The following is a 23548-nucleotide window of genomic DNA, read 5'->3' on the forward strand; positions in this document are numbered from 1 at the left end:
TGGTATGGTACCAGAAGCATTGTTAAATTACTGAATGTAATTATTCAAACCACAAAGAATTGCAATGCGAATCGTTGGATTTGTGAATTTTACTAAATAAGACAAATTAGTAAACAAAAAGTATTGGTTAGACTTGTAAGCACTATAAATCTTAAAAAAAACAAAAAAGGGAAACTACCGTATATTAGTCACATGGTTCTACACGCAAAACAATAATTATAAGAAAGAGCCAGTATATATTGTTTTTACAATTTAATATACAGTGTGTTTTGTTCGGCTAAATATTTTTGATGTTGTACCTTAGCTAATCAATATCAATAATGTGATCGGTATTTGGGTATGTTTTGTGTTTTCTGCTGTTTGTTCTACAGACTCGGGGAGGTAAGCACATTCTGTTCTTATTATTTCGACATAGTTCATCGATAAATGAGAATTGTTGAATTACAATAACTTCAATGCTTAATTAGGACAAAATGAGCTTTCAGTACAAGGGGCATTAACTGCTCCTATTGGCTACAGACGAAATGTAATCATCAATTGTTGACGGCGTATATCGTGCATTGAGAGACTTGAATCCATAACGACTGAGAAAACATAAGGACTTCTGATTTTTTTATTAATCAAAAGGATAAAGAATTGTTCGACTTTAACAAAAAATCAATTATTCTGTTATTGTTTGTGTACTTTTGTCATTTTACGGTCATATGTCTGGTGAAGAAGCAGGTATTCTCTCCTACGAAACAACTTCATGATTAGTGAAAACATAGTACATAATTTATCATTTGGGAAAATATAAAGTTGTTTCTTGGGCGTTGACTAAGTTTTGAATGTAAATTTGTCAGGAAAAAAATTCACAATTCTCAGCATTTTTTGTTAAATAACGTAAAATGTTGACACTACTGTGACGTCATTACAATAAACTAAAGCCACAAAACAGTCATTTTTTATGGTATAACAACAAAGTTGATATTTGTTCGCAATAATAACAGCCTAATGCCCAATCGATACCTTTGACAGTGTACAGATGACTTTTGATTACTTTTTTTTAAAGTTTAAAATCAAGTTATGTACACTGCATGGTAATTGAAACAGGCATTATTTATCGAAGAACCCCTGTAAAATTACAAAAGACAAAATAAAAAAATAAATGCATCTAAAAGAAGTCAACTGAAACAGGTAACTGAAAGATAATTCAAATGTTATATCATGTTTCATTTTGTCTGAAATTTCAAAATCAAAAAGGTTTCTTAATAAATAATCATTGCTCTATTAAGTGTGTTATGATATTGTTTACGACACTAACTACTCTTATCTAAATGCACCAATTAGATAGAGAGGAAAGAATCATATTTATTACTTATTGGATATTCCAACTATAAACGGTATCGCACACTGTTTCCAATTTAAGATTTACAAAGGGCGAAAAAAGAATCTAATGACAAAACCAGAGTTGATGACATAATGGACGAACTTCAAGGTAGGATAGCTAAATAACTGATAACTTCAGTTTGAATTTTGCTGTGCTTACTTTTATTTTACTATCCAGAACGCTTTTCCTTTATACAATACAAATCCTTATGGAATAGAGGCTATTGGGTTCATATATAAGAGTAATTAAGGGAACCAAGATTCTAGGGAAAATCAAAAGCATGTAATCCAGGGTCATAGACCAGACATGGAAAACAGACAACCACAACAAAGAACATGAAATAACTAGATAATACTTACAAAGTAACAGAAGTAAATGAGCAACTCCACCAAAAAACTTGGAGCATGTATCAGGTGCAACGGTAGGATAAGCGTCCTCTACTTTTCTAGAAACATCCGCCGAGTTGTTCATAAAAAATCAAATCGGGGAAGACGAAAGAGGAGAGAAAACTATGACTCGTTGAACAATTTTTTTTCGAGCTATTGATAACATTTTACGCAATTTTAATGCAGATTGCAGAACTTGTTTTTTCAAATCGGTTTATATATAACGGGGTGATTCATACAATTGCAATCTTTAGAATCGATGCGAGGCTACGAAGTTTTCATTAGTGTTAAATTCAATTTTTCAAACATTTTGTAGTTTTGCGGGCATGATAAATACCGCTACCATAGAAAGGGTGTATTTGAAATTCCGGAAGACCCTATAAATGAATAGCACTTCCCATTTTGTATTATTAAATATTATGTGTAAACATTTGCAAAAGATGCAAGCACGCTGTCTCTTGGTAGTGATTTGACCATTCTAGAAAATATATCTATTCAGAAATTTATATGTATGCTATTGTTACATTTTTCTTTGATTTCTTTGTAGGAACTTGTTTAAAAAATAATCCGAAAATGAATCTTAAAGAGCTCCTTAAAGACACTCAGACAGTCCTTAAAGGCTAGTGCATTTTTATTCTTTGTATCAAGTGATAGACATATACATCCTTTTAAAACTCTCACCTAGTTATCGTATAATGCTAAATATTTTACTAGGAGCAACATATAATCCTACAAAAATTACAGCAATAATTAGGTTTTTTCTACGACCTAAACACATTCTAAACGATACTTTTATTTAAAACTAGATATTGGTGTGTATAAAGAGATTGTGAAGACAAACAAAAAGTTGAGAGAAGAATTAAAATGGTTGGTTTCTGGTAAGTAACATTTTAAAAATTTTATATTGATGTATTAGAATTTTATGTACACGATAAAGTACAATTACCGTTTTTGAAAAACAAATAACACCAGTTAATTAATTATAATTAATGTACTAATGCCCATTGAGCTATTTGAAGAATAAAATTACTAATAAAATGACTAATTATCCCATATAAAATTAGTTATAAATGAAAATGGTTAGAATTATGTGCTATCAAAAAGACTGATATGTTTTTTAAATAATTTTTAGGGGATCAGATTCTATGCGCTACTAGTTTCTGTGTATACTTTTCAAAATTCGTTTGTGTTCGAGATTTGCTCTATTTTTTATTATTATTATTTTTTTTTTAATTTTATTGTTTATATTTATAAATATATTTATAAACACTTTTTGAAGATGAATGTCATAGATATCCCCGAAAAATCGTAAAAGACTGCTCTAAGCTGAAGAACAACAAGAAATCTGGTGTATATAACTTTAGACCAGACAGTCGCAAGATTTTCAAGGCATACTGTAATATGGATGGACAGTGAGATTTTGATAATGTTGATTTTTATTTTATAAATTTATAACACAATTAATTTGTTGTTTAAGGATAAATTGACGAACAAAATATTTATTTACCAAAGAAACAAATCTTCTTTAATGTTCTTTAAAGTACAATAATTTACTTGTTATTTTTATTTTTTTAAAATTTTTCTGCACTTCACTTCAAAAATGTAAAACATGCAATAAATAATGTTTCTGTCACCATATTCGAGGGACATTTAGTGTGTGCCAAAAGTTTCAAGCAACAAAACGACATACTGAATATGAAGTGCGTCATACCGGGTATCACTCTGCAACTCAACATAAGTAATATTTTTTTCAGTATAGAAAACGACTCCATAATAAATGATCTCATATATACGAAACTAACTTGATTTTTTTTCCAATCTTTAATAAGTTATTATATAATAAAAATTTTATTCATTTGCAAATAAGTTATGAGGCTTTTTGTGATATTTTTTATACTTAAATGCAGAGGCAAAATAGATAGGATATATCTTATAATTGTTCAAAAGAAATTTTTCTTTTCAATTTTATTAACCCTTTTCTCATTATTCATCAAACATACCATATTGTATACTATTTGGACAATTATTCAAGGTCATACAGTTGAGAAGAGACGGTTCTACAAACTTTAGAAGAACATGGCAAGAGTATAAAGACGGGTTTGGAGATTTGAAAGGAGAATTCTGGCTGATGCATTTTTTACAATTGATTTTTGTTCGTTTCGATACAATGTAAATTTAAACTTTCTAAATCCATAAAAAGCGTTCAGCTTACTCTGGGTGAAATATTTGATCCTTAAAGCATTTTTATAATGTAATTACATCAAGTAATTACATTTAATGAATGTAATACATTTATACATTTTTGTAAAATTCGTATACCCCGAAAATTAAAACATTTACAGTATTTTTTCATTTCAAGTCACTATAGTGTTATTGTGGATCCATAATATAAAATTTGAAGTTAAAAAATGCAGGATTGAAATTTGGTCAAAAGAATAAAATACAAAGGCAAGATTTATTATATCCCCAATATTTTTGTTCATACTAAAAAAAAATTCGTGGAGGAAAAAAGGCAGGATCTATTTTGTCTCGGGATAAAAAGGCAGGTTAGGAAATTTAATCTAAGCCCCCCCCAACCGATAATCAAACGATTGTTCCCTCACTATAGAATGACAGAATTCATTTATGACCAAATACAGCTGATTTCAAGGTGTAAAAACAAAAACATACTGTGTTTTTTAATGTTAAAAAATAACGAAAAAAATCCATACACGAACGTCTAGTGGAAGGTATGAATTACGTATCGACTTTGCAAATGGAAGGAAAAACATGGCATTCCGTTTACCAGATATTCAAACTCAGCGGAGAATCTTCAAAATATCAACTGACCATGGGAGGGTACAGTGGAAAGGCAGGTAGACATCTACTTGTAAAGTGAAAATAACAAAAAGTTTGTCAGTTTTCTGTCACTGTCATACATGTAAAGCACAATATTTAATGCTCTGGCTCTGGCTGAAAATAAATATGGTATTTTCAATTATGATAGATGAAAATAATAGGTATTTTGCCAATTGCGTAGGATGACAAATTAAAATTTTATGTTTAGAAGCCAAAATCTGTTGGTTTATTTTTGTCTTTTTTAATTGATATCTATCCAAACTAATTAATGAATCGTTTTTATTATAGGAGATTCATTAGCTCGTTTTAATTCCCAAAGATTCACGACAAAGGACCAGGATAATGATACATGGTTAAAAAAAACTGTTCTGTGGAATATGGAGAGGGAGGATGGTGGTATAAAACCTGTTTAACGTATGCCTCGAATCTAAATGGATATTACGGAAAAGGCAAGGGAGTTAAAGATGTAGTCTGGTACACATCGAAAAGTGGTTCTTATTCTATTAAATTTTCTCGAATTATGATACGTTCATACTAATACTATATATATGAAAAACTTTTTATAATATTTTCCTTTAGCTTGAATTGTAAGAAAAAAATGTGGAACCAGGATACAACGTGTAATTGAAAAAAATCATAATTCAAGGAAAACAACTAGACAAGGAAAAAAGGTAAACACCTGGAATAACCAAAATATAACACGTACATATAGCTGGTCTCGATTTCACAAAAAGTCGTAAGTGTAAAGTTGATCGTAAGTAATGACGTCATCAACTAAAATAGCATTATGACGTCATGATTTACGATCAATTTCACACTTACGACTCTTTGTGAAACCGAAGCCTGGACACCGCTAAAAACTTGCAGCATGGACCAGGTGCACAATATATTTAAAAAAAAAACATTTTCAGACTTTGATTAAAGCTATATCATAGACAGATAGTATAGCATTTAAATGATATAAGAAAGCCAATGTGAAGATATCATACCTTAAGTACAAAAATGTAAGGAGCAATTCATCTGAAAACTTATATGTTACATGTAATTTTCACTGTTGGAGTCAAATACACAAAATTGGCATAAAGTTAAAATACCCTTCTCAATTGTCGTAATAAGTTAATTAGGTAATTAGCTTTGTAATTAATCTGAGAAAAAACTCTTTCCGCTGAACATACTCATTAAGTAGCTGTCTTTGGAATATAAACTATATTTATCCTTCTTAAAAAAATATTCCGGGGATAGTGACGAAAATTCTTACTTCTTGTTTAACTGAAACTAAAATAATAAAACGGAACTCGCTTTATCTCATTACTATTTTTATTTATTGGTATCATAGTACCATACGTTTCTATAAATGGCTATAACGGTATGTTTTTTTTAATACCGGAACATATGTATTAAATTGAATTGATTTTAAAGTTGGAATACATTTTATATCGTCTGAAACAAATGGTATTTATTGCACATGATTCATATATGGTCACCCAAATAACAGTAGCCTCTTTCCCATTCAACTGTATCTGTCAGAGGTTGTTGCTCGTAAATTTATGGTAATTGTCTACAAAAGGTTTCAACACATGAAATGAGAAACATAAACACTTGCTACTCAAGTAATTCCGGGAAAGCTATTCTCTGACTTTCGGAGAAACGGAACCGCACACGTTGTAGGAGTAGAAAACTTGTATTCAATTCAACAGAATGTGATCAATTAGTATTAAAGGAACCTCAAATAGAACATAGTTCTAATAGTTCAATTTAACAACACTGTTATGAATGATACCCTGAACACTATACTTCCAATTATCATCCCATCTGTAAGAAAGAAAGCTCATTAACTTAATGTACAATAATATTACAGTTATGAAACTTACAAGGTTTATCTGAGAGGATCCAGAAATATGAGGTGTAATCAGTGGTTCTGCTTTGAAAACATTTAATACCGTACCACCAATCCACTCATTTCTTAAAACATAAAACTTCAATTTTTTTAACCGCCTCAACTATAATTTGATTTTCCTAATATGTTGGTGATGTCCTCATAGCAACATCCTCCAGCTGATGTTACAATGCCTCAGAGGTAAGTGAATGTTTCAACATCCTCTATTTCATGGTTATCTATTTTTCCTGGATGTTGGAGTTCAGTCTCATTACCTTAGTTTTTCTTGGAGTTGATCTGAGACCAACTTGGTTTGCATTCACATATAGTCTTTTTGTCTTGTTTTAAATATCCTTTCTGTGAAAGTGTTATTGCTCGTGGGGAACAAATTTTCGTGGTTTTCGTGGGTTTGCTAAACCATGAAATTTGGTTCCCAATGAAAATAAAATTTCCCATTCGTTTGTATGATATAGTCCTCAAATCCACAAAATCAAGAATCTACGAACTTGTCATTTTCCCCTAAACCACGACAATTGACACCCACGAAGTAAAGTACTTTCACAGTATAGAGCCAGATCGGCAGCGAAGTCTAGATCCCCCAATTTTGTTGTGATGTTCCATTTTATTCCTGTCGGTTCTTCTTTTTATTATGAAATCAATTACTAATAGGAAAATGAACCCTGACATAGCACAGCCCTATTTCACTCCTTTTGTAACCAAGAACAATTATTATTCTTCGCCCTCTACTAACACTGCATATGAAAAGTTTCGTACAGGAGTTTTACCATCCTTTGACTAGGCAAATTTGGAAGGAAAAACATAGCATGCCGTTTACAAGACTTTCAGTGGAGAATCTTCGAAAAATCAACTGACTGTGGGAGGGTACAGTGGAACACCAGGTAGGTAACTGTAGTCCATTTGTATATAAATAAAAAAACATGTGCTTTGGGTCAATTTTAAGGATGACATGCAATGAAATATTTTTAATATTAAAAGCTTCTTATTGGATTGACCACATGTCAAGCTAATATATACCAAAAAGCAAATTGTTTCTCAAATTAATTATCAAACCATGTTCCATCACTTTAAATGATATATTTGACTACAACGATGACGAACCACATTGTACCATATCAAAATGTGCAATTAAAAATTGTAAAACACGCAACATTCTTATAACTGACTTACTTCTCCAGCTTCCTTACAAACAAGATCTTCCATACAAGAAGTCACGATGACTTAAGTTGCAAATCAACAAAATTAATATATGGATTAAAATGCAACTTATGTGGTTTAGTATATGTCGGAGAAACGCAAGAACGATTTTTTCTGGCATGTATCTGTCTTATTTGTCATGTCACCTTCACCTACTAATGAATTATCAAATTGTTCTTTCCACCTAGTCTTTTTCTCATTCTGGCTACTCAAAACATTCCAATTAACCCTAAGGCGAAATTTTCAACTAAAATGTCCATGTTTTTGCAGGAGTGGCCAGATAAAAGTAAACGCCAATTTAGATGTGATATGGGTCTCTTTTCAGCATGACGTGCAATGACCTATTTTAAATATTAAAAGCCCCTAAATGGATTGAACACAAAAAAAGCAAATTGTTTCTATTTGTTTGTTTGTTGACATTGTCCTGCGCTATTCATTTTACCTGAGCACTCCTACAATAAATACGGTATTAGATCAAAATTCTGCATTAGTGATGAAAATCTTTTTTTTTATTTTACAATTTTTTGTTTGTTTGTTTTTTGTTTGTTGTTTTTTCGGTAAACGGTTTCAACGTTCGTATGATGTTAGAAATATTTTTGCAAAAATATGTTATAAATTCTGATGAATATCTGATTATTAAAGATTTTTGTTTTCATTATCCTATAGAAATAAAATGGCCTATAATTGAAAAATGAAAAAAAAAATAATCGGCAGGTTGGTATCTAATTGTAAAGCGAAAAAAATAACAATACGTAATACAATAATTAAAAATAGATTCTCCTTTAGTCTCGAGGAGATTACAGGATTTTTCCAATCGAAATAGTTAAAATTTAAAATCCAGCTATCGAGAGTGGAGAAATCCTTTAATACCCTAGAGAAATGAAGGAGAATGTGTTTCTTCCATGAAAAAACATAAAAAATAAATTAAACTACACTCTTAATTCTCCCAACATAAAGGACTTCCCCTTTAAATTCAAAACCTAACTATCGACAGTGGAAAAATTCCTTAATCCGCGAGAGAAATGAAGGACCTCCAGTCATCAAGTCATTGTGTCATCGATATCAATACCATTATGATAAGTTTATACACTACCAACTAATCTTTTAAAATATAAAATAACGTTCGTAAATCAACAAGTATTTAATTGATCAACAATAGGACTAACAACTGTAAACATGTTGAACATGGTTAGAGTGGTAAACGTGGGAGTCTTCAAGCGACATTTTAATTTCCTGGCACGCAGCGGGTTTAATCACTCGCTCGTGCGGAGAGAATGAAGCCTATGAATGAGAGCAAAAAAAATACAAACTCATAATAATCAAAATAACACGTACATATAATTAAATGCATATGTAAGCAACATGGTATCTTCTAAAATTTGGGTACAAGGTGTAGTGCAAAAATAAATAAATAAATAAATAAATAATGCAAAAAACTGTTTCGGACTTTGTTTTAGTCTAATTTAAGACAGGCATTATATCATTTAAATAATATAGGAAAGCCAATATCAAGACACCATAACATTAATGCAAAAATATAAGGAAAATTTAGTTTATGCTCTTATTATTAATTTATCTGCAATGGTACTTGTAAACATTCTATGATAAATTCAAATACATGAAAATGATAGGTTTTTGCCTTGATTTGTACAGACTTTCCTTTTGTCATTGCATTTGACTATATCCTAGAGTGTATCAGTTCGGTACTTTTGTTATTACCCTTCATTTTATATGGATTGATGGTTTGTCTTATTGTATGAGAAAATATTATTGAAAAAAAAGATGTTCAAGGAATATAAACAAAAAGACCTTAAGGTGGAAGGGAAAATGTATAATCCTTTGAAAATATATAACATGCTGAAAGGAGTACCGAAAATTCTTTCTTTTTGATCAGCTTTAACATAAAGAAAAAGGTAAAAACAGAACTCATTGGTCTGATATACATGTAAAAGTACCAAAATGATGCTGACAAACATAGCTTTAAGGGTAGGTCTTAAAACGAGTAAAGCCCCATCTCAATATGCATTAATTTGAATGGATTTTAATAAAGTTTAAAAAGTGCAACTGTTGCACGATTTGAATACATTTTATATCGCTGGGGACAGAATGGTTTCAGTTGCACACGACACAAACATGATAAACAATATATTTATAGCCCCTTTCCCATTCAATTGTATCAGTCAAAGGTTGATTGCTGGTGAATTTGTGCAAGTTTCCTCGTCTACCCCGGACTTGTATTTTATGAGTAACTCGGCTGGTGTTTCTAGAAAAGCAGAGGACGCTTACCCTACCGTCGCACCTGGTCCATGCTCTCATGTTTTTAGTGGAGTCCGAGTTGCTCATTTGCTTTTGTTACTTTGTATGTTTGATTTTAGTTATAGGTTTATATGTAATATATGTAAAGAGGTAGCAACGAGTTTCTGTTCAATTTCTGAAAATTTAGTCAGATGGTATGTTGGTGAATTCGTAATTTCTGTTTGTAAAATTTCAATATAAAATTTACCACAAATAACTATAATATTTTTTGCATCTTTATAGGCAGGAACGAAAACAATTCTTTGCTGAGTTCTTTCAATTGGAGTGTTATTCGGGAAATACGGTTTTTATTTTGTTTATTAGGAGTAAAGTGTTCCTCGAAATGTTTTATTCGGATGTAAACCATTTTCATAGCTATTTTCAAGAAAGAATCTTATGCTTTCTTGTCTAATTTCTCACGTGTTATCTATTTCATACAATACGAATGGAGTGAATCCTGGATGATGTATCGACAATTACTCCAAGCGATAGTGGCTGGAGGACGATACTTAGGCCTTTCTTGAGGTGTTCAATTCTCGGTCTTTAACGACATTGAGAATACATGTAATAACATGGTAACTGGGGCCATACATCTACATTTAGTGACTTCAATTTCAAGACTTGGCATATTTTCCTCAATGTTTACATTTGTGCATAATTCACTACAATTAAAGAAAATATTTACAGGTTGGATTTTATTAAATATAGCAAATAAAAGAAAGTTCAGTGTTAATAAAATAAGTAAGGACAGTTTTCTTAACTGAATGATCATTTTATTTACCAGCAATCCTGATAAATTCAAAGCCTTTATTAATATATTCTGATTTTTTTATTGTTTGGACAATCAATTTATGAGAAAAGTTTGGAATAACAGTAGACAATTATAATTTGAACTGTTTATATTTTGACTGCTGAATGAAATTTTATTACAATCCTTTAGAATAGTGTGATATCTAGTTAGATTTGTAAGCATTGTACATTTAATACAAAATGATCTATCGTATATCAGTTACATGATTCTACATGCAAAGCAATAATTATAAGAGACAGCCTGTATTGATGTTTTTTACAATTTAATATACAGTGTGTTTTGTTTGGCTAAATATTTTTGATGTTGTACCTTAGCTAATCAATATCAATAATGTGGTCGGTATTTGGCTGTGTTTTGTGTTTTCTGTTGTGTATTCTACAGACTCAGGGTGGTAAGCAAATCCCGTTCTTTTTATTTCGACTTCGTTCATAGATCAAAGAGAATTATTGAATAACAATTATTTCAATGTTAAATTAAGGCAAAATAAGCTTTTAGAAATAAAAAGAAGGGGCATACGCATGCAGCTCTTATAAGCCTTAAATACAATTGAAATGTAATCATCAAGTGTTGAAAGTGTAAATCGTGCATTTAGAGACCTGAATCCATCACGACTGAGAAAACATGTAGGACTTCTGAATGTTTTATTAATAAAAATGAGTTACTTAAAACTTACCTAATTTCGGTTATTGTCACTTTTCGCTCATATTTCTGGTGTAGAAACTGGTGTTCTCATCCATGAAACAACTTCGTGTTTAGTGAAAACATTCATCAGTATATAAATCATTATATTGGAAAATATATATGTTTCTTGGGCGTTAAAAGTTTTGAATGTATATGTGTCTATTTGTAAAATTTTTACAATTCTCGTCATTTTTCGTTAAACAACATATGATTTTGGCACTATTGTGACATCATTACAATTAACTAAAGCCATAAAGCAGTCATTTTTATGGTATAACAACAAAGTTGATATTTTTTTGTCTTTTTTTGCTATAATCACAGCCTATAATGCCTCATGGATGGATACCTTTGACAGTGGACAGTTGATATTTGAATACTTTTTTTTAAATTTTAAATCAAGTTTTTCACGCTGCATGGCAACTGAATTGATGGAAGTGACTCAGTAACACAGTAAAATTACAAAGGGCAAAATAAATAAATAGATCTAAAAAAATTTCAAATGAAACAGTTAATTTAAAGATAATTAAATTATGTTATCGTGTTTCATTTTGTACGAACAAAAATGTCAAAATAAAAAAAATCATTATAAATAATCATTTCTCTATTTACTGTGTTGTTACATTGTTTACGATACTAACTACACTTATTTAAATGAACCAAGCAAAACAGACAAGACAGGAACAAAACCATAATTATAATTTATTGGCTATTCCAACTTTAAACGGTAGCGCACACTGTTTCCTATTTAAGATTTACAAAGGGCGAAAAAAGAATCCAAGTACAAAACCAGAGTTGATGACATAATGGATGAACTTCAAGGTAGGATTGCTAAATAACTTCAGTTTAAACTTTTGTGTACATACTATTGGTTAACTATCCAGGAAACACTTTTCTTTTTTACAACTCAAATCGTTTTGAAAATAAGGATATTGGGTTAATACAAAGTGGGAAATACTAGTTTTCCTTCGATAAATTCTATACGAAATTCAATTTTACCGCTATAACCTTGGTTCCTTTGAAGGCAGAATCTGTAAAATATTCAGTTACTTTAATCATGTCTCCCTTGTAAAAATCGATAGTTTGTTTTGTTTTCAAGAACATGCAACTTTTCAAAAGCAGATACGCAAAGAGTGAAAAAAAAAATAAATCGAGCTATTTATAGTATTTTATACAAAATTCTGATTACAGAAATTTTCTTTAGAATGTCAAATCGGTTTATAAAAGCTATTCATACGAATTCAATATTTAGAATCGATGCGAAGCTGCAAAATCATTAGTGATGCATTTTGTATGACTTGAAAAAAAGTGATTTTACCATTCTAGAAAATACATCTTTTCAGATATACTTAAATACTATTGTTACATTTTCATTGATTTCTTTTGAAGGAACTTGTTTAAGAAATAACTCGAAAATGACTCTTAAAGAGCTCCTTAAAGACACAAAGACAGTCCTTAAAGGCTAGTATATTTGTTTTTCATTGTATCAAGTGATACACATATATATAATATTAAAACTGTCAATTAGAATTTGTACAATGTTAAGTATTTAACTGGGAGTAACAAATAATTTACAGCAATAATTATTTTAGCGACTTAAACAAATTGAACTAAACTTGTATTTAAAACCAGATATTGGTGTATATAAAGAGATTGTGAAGACAAACAAAAAGTTGAGGGAAGAATTAAATTGGATAGTTTCTGGTAAGTAACATTAAAAAATTATACATATGTTTTAGGATTTTACACGAATAAGTATAACCAACGAAACAAAATCATTTTTGAATAAAATAAAACCTGTATTATAATTAATGTACGAGAGTCCATTGAGCTAATTTTCGAAGAATAAATCAAATAATACCAAATAATTTGTTATACATTAAAGAAAAATTATAGGAGTCATTTTCGGTTTATTTCTAAACAAGTTCCTCCAAAAATTTATATTTTTCGCAAAATAACGAAAAGAAAATAGGAAGGGAATATTGTTTCCATTACTTCTTTGTGTTCAAATTAGTATTTTTGATATTCCTGTCAAATGTATTGAACAAAATATTGAATAAAAAATAATGGCTATCGACTATTTGAGACAATCGTTTAAATTATACGGGACTACGTAAGTAATATGTATGATTTTAATCTAATTTAGAAAGTAAAAGCCGAAAAGAGCTAACAAGACTAGTGCAATTACTAAAACGAGATATGAGAGGTATGTCATGTTTAAATGCTTGAAGTTTGTAATCAAAACAAAATAATTTTTCTTTTGTTAATTGATTACCACTAGAAAATTAGTTTTACAAGTTTTACTGACACGATTGTTTTTCTACAAATCGGGTTACAATTCAAGTTCTAACCACACCTATGGTTTTCTTTTCTTTTTTTTAATGTGTTTGTTAAAAGTATTCATAAACTCTCCTTAAAGATGAATGCCAAAAATATCCACAAAAAGCCGTAAAGGACTGCTCTAAGCTGAGAAACAAGAAGCAATCTGGTGTTTATAACTTAAAGTCAGACAGTGGCAAGATTTTCAAAGCATATTGTAATATGGACGTAGATGGTGGAGGATGGACAGTAAGATTTTTATTATTTTGATGCTCACATTATTAATTTATAACACAATTATTTTGTTATTTAAGGAGAAATTGACAAACAAAACATTTTATTAAAAAAGACTACTAAAATACTTGTTATTTTTTTTTAAATATTATCAATTACTTTTTTCTGCACTCCGTCATATAAATGTAAACATGAAATACGTAAAACAAGTAACTGTTTCCATATTTGAGGGACATTCAGCGTGTGTCAAATGTTTCTAGTAACAAAATAACATTCTGAGAGTGGAATTGCGACTTTCACTCGGCAACTCAACATAAGTGACCTTTTTCAGGATGGGGTAACAACCTCATAATGAATTTTCTCATATCTTTGAAACTAATTTAGATACATTCAAATATTTGATATGTAATTATTAAATAACAATTTTATTTATTTGAAAATAAGTTAAGAGACTGTATGTGATATTTTTATACTTCAGTGCAGAGGCAGAATAGAATGGATATACCTTATAATTGTTCAAAAGCAATTATTCTTTTAAGTTTTATTAACCTTTTGTCACATTATACGTTTAAAATACCATAGTGTATTCTATTGGAAAAATCAATCAAGGTTATACAGTTGAGAATAGACGGTTCTACTAACTTTGGAAGAACTTGGCAGGAGTATAAAGACGGGTTTGGAGATTTGAAAGGAGAGTTCTGGCTGGGTAGGAGGATGCATTTTTATTATAATTTATTCTTGTTAGTTTCAATACAATGTGAATTTAAACTTGCTTTTTCCATAAAAAGCGTTGGACTTAATAATGGTTAAGCATTTGATCATTGAAGCATTTGTATAATGTAGTTATATATAGTAACTACATTTAATGGATGTAATATATTGTTTATGTATGCAAACATTATAATTGTAGTAAACCATAATTCACCGGTCTCTGTATATTGTAAATGTATTAATTTTCGCGGTTGCTAATTTTCGCAGAGTCTGTGAAATGAGCATATTCGCGGAAAGAGCGAAAATTAGTATACCACGAAAATTAAAACGTTCACTATATTTTTTTTCAGTTCAGGTCACCACAGTGTTATTGTCGATACAAAAATAATAGACAAAGACAAAAATGCTCAGAAAAAATTAGGAAACTACCTTTTTATTTTTATTGACGGCGCTAAGATCAAATTTGAAATAAATAGGCAAGATTGCAATTTTGAAGAACAGGTCATAGGAAAACGTACAAAGGCAGGATCTACAGTTGAATCTCGTTAAGTCGAAGTCGAAGGGACCATGCAAAAGTGTTCGAGTTATCCGAGGTTCGAGTAATCCGAGGTCGATGATAAACCAGAAATACTATTAGTTTGGTCCATGATTTTTTTCTGTATTTACATCATTTGTTATGCTTGAACGTGTACATGTACTTCACTTTACACGGTACTTCGTTATGTCATTCGTTTCATATCCGAAGATATTTTTTTTGTATGTTGTATATCATGGCACCGAGTGTTTTAGTGAAATTTTCTTTTTATTTTTTTCTATATCAAAAACGTCATAGTTCATAACATGCTGCTTTGTTTGATTCACAATCAGGAGTATTGTCAAAACATGTGCTCTACAATATTATGATAAAATTTCAGATTCACTAGCGAAACGAATGTAGTCGTTGAAATACCCTTACTATCGTCTGTTTGATGTTTGATTTAATAGTCAGATACCATTACAATTCATCTATAGTTTTTATTTTTTTTTTTCAAAATATCAATATATCCGATATCACTGTTAGTGTAAATTCCGACGTGTTATTAATACAATTCGTTTCTTTTAACAACACGCGCAATTTTAAATTAGTTAAATAAGCACATCAAACCATAAAGAGTGTCAACAATTTAATTTTAAAAGCCATGCTAATTGTTGTTAAAACACACTTCGATCATGGTTCGTAATAAAGCAATCGGTTTTCCGACTAATTAGTTGACTTTGAGACATCAGGGTTAATTAACATCGAAGTCCTATCGAAGGGACTGATTGATTACTTCGTGGTATCTGAGGTTTCGATTCATCCGAGTTCGAGTCATCCGAGGTAAAATTGTATTGGAATAAGGGAATTTTTGTTGAGACTTTGTAATTAGTTCGAGTTATACGAGATTTCGACTAATCCGAGTTCGACACTTCAAGGTTCGACTGTATTGTTGCCCTAATATTTTTGTTAATATTTAAAAACAATTTAGCAGAAAAAAGGAGGGACTAAATTTCCTCAAAATGAAAAGCCAGATTAGAAAATTCAGTACTAGCTTCAACACCCCCTTCCCCCAAAAATCAAATGATTGCTCCCTTACAATAGAAAAAGAAAATTCGTTATGTCCAAATACAGCTGATTCCTGAGTAAAAACACAACATTAATGTGTTGAAAGGTAACGAAAATATCCATGAACTTACGTCTAATGGAAGGTATGAATTACGTATCGACTTGGCAGATTGGGAAGGAAACAAATGGTATGCAGTTTACAAGACATTCAAAATCGGTGGAGAATCTTCAAAATATCAACTGACTGTGGGAGGGTATAGTGGAACGGCAGGTAGGTATCGATTAGTAAATTGATTGTAACTTAATAATTTGTCATTTTTTTGTCCCTGTTATACATATATATATATATATAATGCTCTGGCCATGATAGAATAAAATTAATATGGTGAATACAATACATGTACATGAAACTAATGGGTATTGTGCGATTTGCATAGAATGACAAATTAAAATTTAATGTTTAAAAGCAAACACTCGTCTTTTTTATTGATATTTATCTAAACTAGTTAATAAATCGTTTTTATTATAGGAGATTCATTGGCCCGTCATAACTTCCAAAGATTCACGACAAAAGACCAGGATAATGATAAATGGACAAAAAACTGCTCTGTGGAATTTGGAGAGGGGGGATGGTGGTATAAAGATTGTCATTACTCAAGCCTAAATGGATATTACGGAAAAGGCTACGGGGCAAAAGGTGTAGCCTGGTACACAGCGAAAAGGAGTTCTTATTCTATGAAATTTTCTCGGATTATGATACGTTCATACTAATAACACTATTTGTCAATAAAGTATAAAACAACTTATTTTCATAATTGTCTTAACTTTTGAATTATAAGAATAAAATGTGGATGTATATGGAAGGGAAATCAAAGGAAGCAAGGTACGACGGGTAATTGAAAAAAAAAATAATTCAAGGAAAATTGATACACACCTGAAATAACCAAAATCTAACCCGTACATATAAGGAACCTGGGTGCCATTAAAACTGGCAGCATGGACCAGGTGCACATTACATAAAAAATCTTTCAGACTTTGATTAAGGCTATATCGCAGGCAGATAGTATATTGTATAAATGATGATTGAAGCCAATGTCAAGACACCATACCTTAAGGAACAAGAACAATTCATTTGAAAACGTACATGTTACATGTAACTTTCACTGATGTTGTCAAGTACTCAAAAATGGTATGAAGTTTAAATATCATTCTCAATTGTCGTAATAAGTTTATTAGGTGATTAGCTTTTACTTCATCTCTGAAAAAACACACTTTTTCATTTAAACATGCATGGCCATTGTATAATCCTGAGTAACGAAAATCCGTACTTCTTGCCTAGTTTTTTATTAGTACCATACGTTTCTATAATTGGTTATACGGTATGTCTTTAAAAAAAATCGGCGCTTTTGTATTAATCTGAAATACATTTTATATCGTTAGAAACAAATGGTATTTATTACACATGATTCATATATGGTAACCGAAATATCAGCGGCCTCTTTCCCATTCAACTGTATCTGTCAGAGGTTGGTTGCTCGTACATTTATGGTAATTGTCTACAAAGATTTCAATACCTGAAATTAAAAACATAAAAACTTGTTACTCAAGTAACGCCGGGCAAGCTAATGTCTGACTTGGAACCCCACACGTTGTAGGAGTAGAAGTCTTTTCCATTGAACAGAATTTGATCGATCAATAATAAAGGAACCTCAAATAGAACTAGTTTAGCAGCCCAAAATGTACCTTCAAAATGGATTTGTAACAGAGTAATTGAGTATAAACATGGCATATCAAAGGGACTCAAGAACTATTGCATATTACAATAACCCGACGACATTTAAGTACTGTAAAATCTGTCAAAACAAAATCTCGTTTGAATTTGACGTTTTGTAACGTTTATTCAGGTGATTTGTTACATGTAAAAATACATTGAAACTGACATAATGGGACCTTTTTTCATTGTCTGGTTTAGACAGGTTTATTATTTAATTAGAGTCCGGTTAAAACCGGTTTCAATACCAGCGACAGATAGAGGGGAATGTTCAAATCAATGAGTACAAGACTGCTTCTAGTAAATTCATGGTGTGCCTCAAGCCAAGTTATGTGATTTCTTTCTATTTTTTTTAATTTAAGTACAACAGTTGACTTTTTGTTTTTTTCTAAAATATAAAATTCAGCTAGATAGTTTGAAATATGCCACTTATGCTCATATATTTTTCATATTTTTACTAGTAATTGAGAAAGGAGTTGACAAAACATTTCACTTCCTCCCGAGTTAAAACAATTTAACAACTTTGTTTTGATTGATATCCTGAATAACAAACTTTCATTAATAATTCCATTTATAGGAGACAAAACTGCCCATTAACTTAATTTACTTTAATATTACAGTTATAAAACTTACAAGGTTTGTCTGAGAGGGTCCAGAAATATAAAGTGTAATGATAACATAAGGTAACGGCCATAAGGGACCATCATTTGGCAATGGTTCTGTATTGAAAACATCCAATATAGCACCACCAATCCACTTATTTCGTAAAACATAAAGCAAAATTTGGATTATCTAATGTACAAATCTTATCGTTACTATATGTCTCAGACATTGCTCTGAAATGTAGTAAGCCTCTTCTTGTCTCGCTCTGTTGTTTTCCAGGTTTCACTTCAACATGTAAGGACTGAAACAATCAAGCTATTGACCTTTGTTTGGATTGAAAATTTTGAAGAAGTATAAATTTTCTTTAAACGCCCGAATTATACTTTGACTTCACCTAGTATGTTGGTGATGTCGTCATTGTAACCTCCAGCGCTGATGTTGCAATGGCTCAAATGTAAGTGAATGTTTCAAGACTCTCTATTTCGTAGTCATCTATTTTTACTGGATCTTTGATGTTGGAGTTAAGTCTCATCACCTTGGTGTTGATCTTGAGGCCAATTCGGTTTGCATTCACAATTATAGTAATTTTACTATCCTTATTAACTTGTTTGGGATGTCATAACACTTCATGGTTGACCAGTGGCGATCTCTAAAGATGGAATTAAATGCCTTCTCAGAGTCAAAATTATTTACAAACAATGGTTCATTACACTCAGTACACTGCTCTAAGATGTTTCTGAGTGAAAACAGGTGTTCGGTTGTGCTCCTTCCACTCCTACACCCAGCCTGTGCCTCTCGCACTTTTTCCTCTATACCGCTTTTGATTCTTTGTATCACCACTCTAGATAAAATCTTGCTACACTGTAACCAATGATCGAAGGATGATGCCTCTATAATTTCACATACTGATCTACCACCTTTCTTTGGAATCTTTACAAATAATCCTTTACTACAAGCAACAAGTATTGTTTCTTTGCAGTAGAAAGTTTTTTCCTATTTATTTAACTGTTGTTGCTGAGTCTGCCTTTAATTAAAATTTCTGCTATCATTCCGTCAATATCTCCTGATTTACCATTCTAAAGCTTTTCCATTGCCTTGATAATTTCATCTTTCTGGCATCTTTATCTATCTTATCTATCACGTCACCTTCCCTTTCAAATACTAATGGATTATCAGATTGTGAGCGGTTCTATTCTTTATCAAAGTATTTTTTCCACTCAGTCCTTTTTTCATTCTGGCTACTCAAGATCTACCCATTATAATTAATTAAGTTGATTAAAATTCCATAAAATTACGTCTAATGGAAGGTATGAATTACATATCTACTTGGCAGATTTAAAACAAAAAAACTTAGAATGCGGTTTACAAAACATTCATTGGATAATCTTCAAAATTTCAACTGACTGTGGGAGGGAACAGTGAAACACAGGTAGGTATCTATAGTCCATTTGATTTCTATATCTTTAAATAAACAATATCTTCAAAAAATCAGATTTCTATCAAATTCCAAATAAGAAATTTTTCAATACCATACAAACTTATGAGGCACTTACCAAAAACTTTATCTGGAAATAAAAAAATATTCTCAGTACCACAAATGCAAAATTTTCAATTAATTTTCCATATTTTTTTACAGGAGTGACCAAATAAAAGTAATCGCCATTTGAACATAGATAAAAACATTTGCTTTGGGTCTATTTTAAGCATGACGTGTTATGACCTATTTTAATATTAAAAGCCCCTCAATGGATTGAACACGTGTCAAGTTAAAAAACTATACGAAAAATGTTTTAGTTTACATTTACCTGTGCTATTCATCCTACTTAAGCACTACGATAACTATGGTATTAGGGCAAAATTTGGCATTAGTGATGGTAAACTTTTTAATTTTACAATGATTTTCTTCGGTAATTAGTTCCAGAGTTTGTATGATGCTAGCAATGTGTTAGCAAACAATGTAATAAATTCTGATGAATGTCTTATTTTTATTTTTATTTTCATTATACTATAAATTAAAATGGTCTATGATTGAAAAGTGAAAATAATAACAATCGGCAAGATGTTATACAATTGTAAAGTGAAAAAATAATTAAAAAAATAATAATCTTATCAGTTTTCTGTAACTTACGTACATGTAGCTAACTGCCAATGATAGAAGAATACTTATATAACATTTCCAATTACAGCAAATAAACTAATGGGTATTTTCTCATTTGCATACAATGACATACAAAAAATTAATGTGTTACAGCCATAAACTTTGTCTTTTTCGTCCAAAATGATATTTATCTTAACTGATTAACCACTTTTATTACAGGTAATTAATTGGCTTTTCAGAATTACCCAACGTTTCCGGGAAAGACCACGATAATAACACATGGTCAAACAATTGTTCTGTTTAATATGAAGAGGGTGGACAGTGGTGTAAAGCCTGTATTTTTTCCAATCTAAATGGATATTATGGAAAAGTACATGGAGCAAAAGATGTGGTCAAGCACACGACGGGAAAAGAGCTACAACCATACTATGAAATTTTCCGTGATGATGATACGATATTACAAATAACATTATATGTCAATTAATGACCGATGGTCGACATGAACTTTGTCATCACTAGATTTAGCATAATCTTAAAGTTGTGACCAATCAGAAAACAGAAAAAATATCTTCATGAAATAAAAGAAACTAATTATGACGTCAGGAAAAATAGTCGTATCTGTGCTTTTTTCTTTTATTTATCTGCAATGGTACTTGTTAACTTTCTATGATAAATTCAAATACACGAAACTGAGTTTTAATATCCTCAATTTTACATTTCTTTACTTCCTAAAAAGTTTATCAGGTGACTCTCTTGTACCTAAGGAAATACCAACACTTTCATTCACCTAAGCATAAACATGAAGTATCAGTGTTCAGACAAATCTATCAAATTTAAACTTTTTATTCAAAAACAGTTACAGACCAAATATCCTATTCAACAGCAGTTACAGAACACATAACACTTAGTTGTTATTCTGCTTCTGCAAAAAGTTGATTGTGCATAAAATTGGTACCGTGCTAGAGTCAGGTGCATTAATTTGAATGGATTTCAATAACGTTAAGCTGTGCAACTATTGCACGATTTGATATCGCTGGAGATAGAATGGTATCTCTTCCACACGACACAAACATGATAGCCGAAATATTAATAGCCCCTTTCCTATTCAATTGTATCAGTCAAAGGTTGGTTGCTCGTGAATTTGTGTAAGTTTCTTTGTCTACCCCGGACTTCATTTTTATGAGTAACTCGGCGGGTGTTTCTAGAAAAGCAGATGACGCTTATCCTACCGGTGCACCTGGTCCATGCTCCCAGTTTTTAGTGGAGTCCGAGTTGCTCATTTGCTTTTGTTACTTTGTATGTGTGATTGCAGTTACTTCACGTTCTTTATTGTGTGTGTCTGTTTTCCATGTCTGGTCTTTGTCTCTGGATTACATTATTTTGATTACCGCTATAACATTGATTCCTTTAATTTTTCTTTAACAAAGGTATTGTAATTTAATCAATTACATTGAAAGTAATCGGCCCATCTCTGATAAGGACACAACCCATGTCATGCCAAAAACTGCTTTAAAAGGTAGTGTTTTAACTTTTATATAAAGACCCTATGAGCGAATCTATGTTAATACCAACAAATGCTATCCTTTACGTATTTGATAACAATTGCATAACTATATCCCTTACGGATTCGCATATTTAACTTTTTAGTTTACTTATTGAGTGAGTATCGGTCTTTACGTGCTTTGGGTAGAATATTACCGTACAAAAAGGTAGGAGATGCCCGCACCTATTGATCCCTTACAAGTACATCTGTATTTGAGAATGAGTTCCTTCTATCGGTTGAAAAAATATGTGAATGTTTTACGAACTTGTGAGATCGTCCGCCTTTATGTAGTAATGTCTTGGTTGTGTTGTATAAAGATTCCATTCGTAACAATCCGAAACATTGTTACTAATGCGAGCAAATCGAACCAATTATGAACACCAAGGGGACGTCACCATCTGAAATTGGACAGTTGACAGTAGGGAATGAAAAAATATCCCTTTTATCGGAAATTTTAGTATTAAGTTTACAATTGTCGATAAGGATACTTGCTTATTCAAAGACAGTTCTACAGGATATATATCTCTAGTAAAAATATTGAAGTAATTGTTTTTAGAGCCAAAATATCGTCCAAATATTCAAAGGTGTTATTTAATTTTTCTTCTAAACGTTGTTTAAAAGTGTATTTATTCTAGCCATACATTGTGATTCATAACAGCACAAAAAGATAATAAGTGGTGCACAATTGGTCCCCATGGGAATTCCAATTCCAATAATTTTACGATAAACGGTTTCGCCAAAGCGTCCGAAAATGTTGTCGAACAGGAATTCGAGTGCTGTAAGCATATCAAAAGAAGTCCAATTAACATAGTTATTATGTTTTTCGCTACTGAAGAATGATCTAAAAGAATTCGTGCAAACATATTCACATCCCGATTTATTAAATGACCATCTGATATAAAATATTTAAAATTTTGTTTTATGACATTTTGTGGAGGTGTAGTGTATAGAGTTGAAAAATCAAAACATTGAACAGACTCGAACGATCCCATATGGGCGTGTCATTTATCAGGCACTTCATGCGAGCTTTCAACAATAAAAAAAGTTAATTCCACTATTTTCATTAGCTTTGTTACAAACATTTATAATCAGATTTGTTTATGGTTGAGCGCACTCAAAGTAAGTAAAATAAAAAGTCTAGTTGTAGAGCAATGACTTGATGAGGAAATGAATCTATTTAAATACGTTTTTGAATTCAATACATGGTTAGAACTTCCTT

The 23548-nt window shown here is 31.0% G+C and overlaps 1 protein-coding gene across 4 annotated transcripts; it reads left to right on the top strand.

Annotated features, from left to right (window-relative positions):
• The first annotated feature begins 11089 nt into the window (after window positions 1-11089).
• LOC148628058 (fibrinogen-like protein A) lies at window positions 11090-17120 on the top strand. 4 transcript variants are annotated; one of them, XM_088584126.1, is made up of 9 exons: window positions 11090-11181; window positions 12222-12290; window positions 12858-12929; window positions 13101-13172; window positions 13615-13674; window positions 13888-14036; window positions 14604-14727; window positions 16421-16585; window positions 16844-17120. In XM_088584126.1, the coding sequence occupies exons 1-9, from the start codon at window positions 11121-11123 to the stop codon at window positions 17083-17085; spliced, it is 1014 nt and encodes a 337-aa protein (XP_088440252.1). In that variant the 5' UTR covers window positions 11090-11120; the 3' UTR covers window positions 17086-17120. The 4 variants fall into 4 exon arrangements, with proteins under 4 accessions (XP_088440252.1, XP_088440261.1, XP_088440276.1 ...); XM_088584135.1 differs by having other exon boundaries at window positions 14631-14727; XM_088584150.1 differs by lacking the exon at window positions 16421-16585.
• The last annotated feature ends 6428 nt before the right edge of the window (window positions 17121-23548 follow it).

Source organism: Perna viridis, chromosome 1, assembly GCF_037379345.1.
Source record: "Perna viridis isolate PV_CMFRI_1.1 ecotype Kerala chromosome 1, ASM3737934v1, whole genome shotgun sequence".
Classification (NCBI taxonomy): domain Eukaryota; kingdom Metazoa; phylum Mollusca; class Bivalvia; order Mytilida; family Mytilidae; genus Perna; species Perna viridis.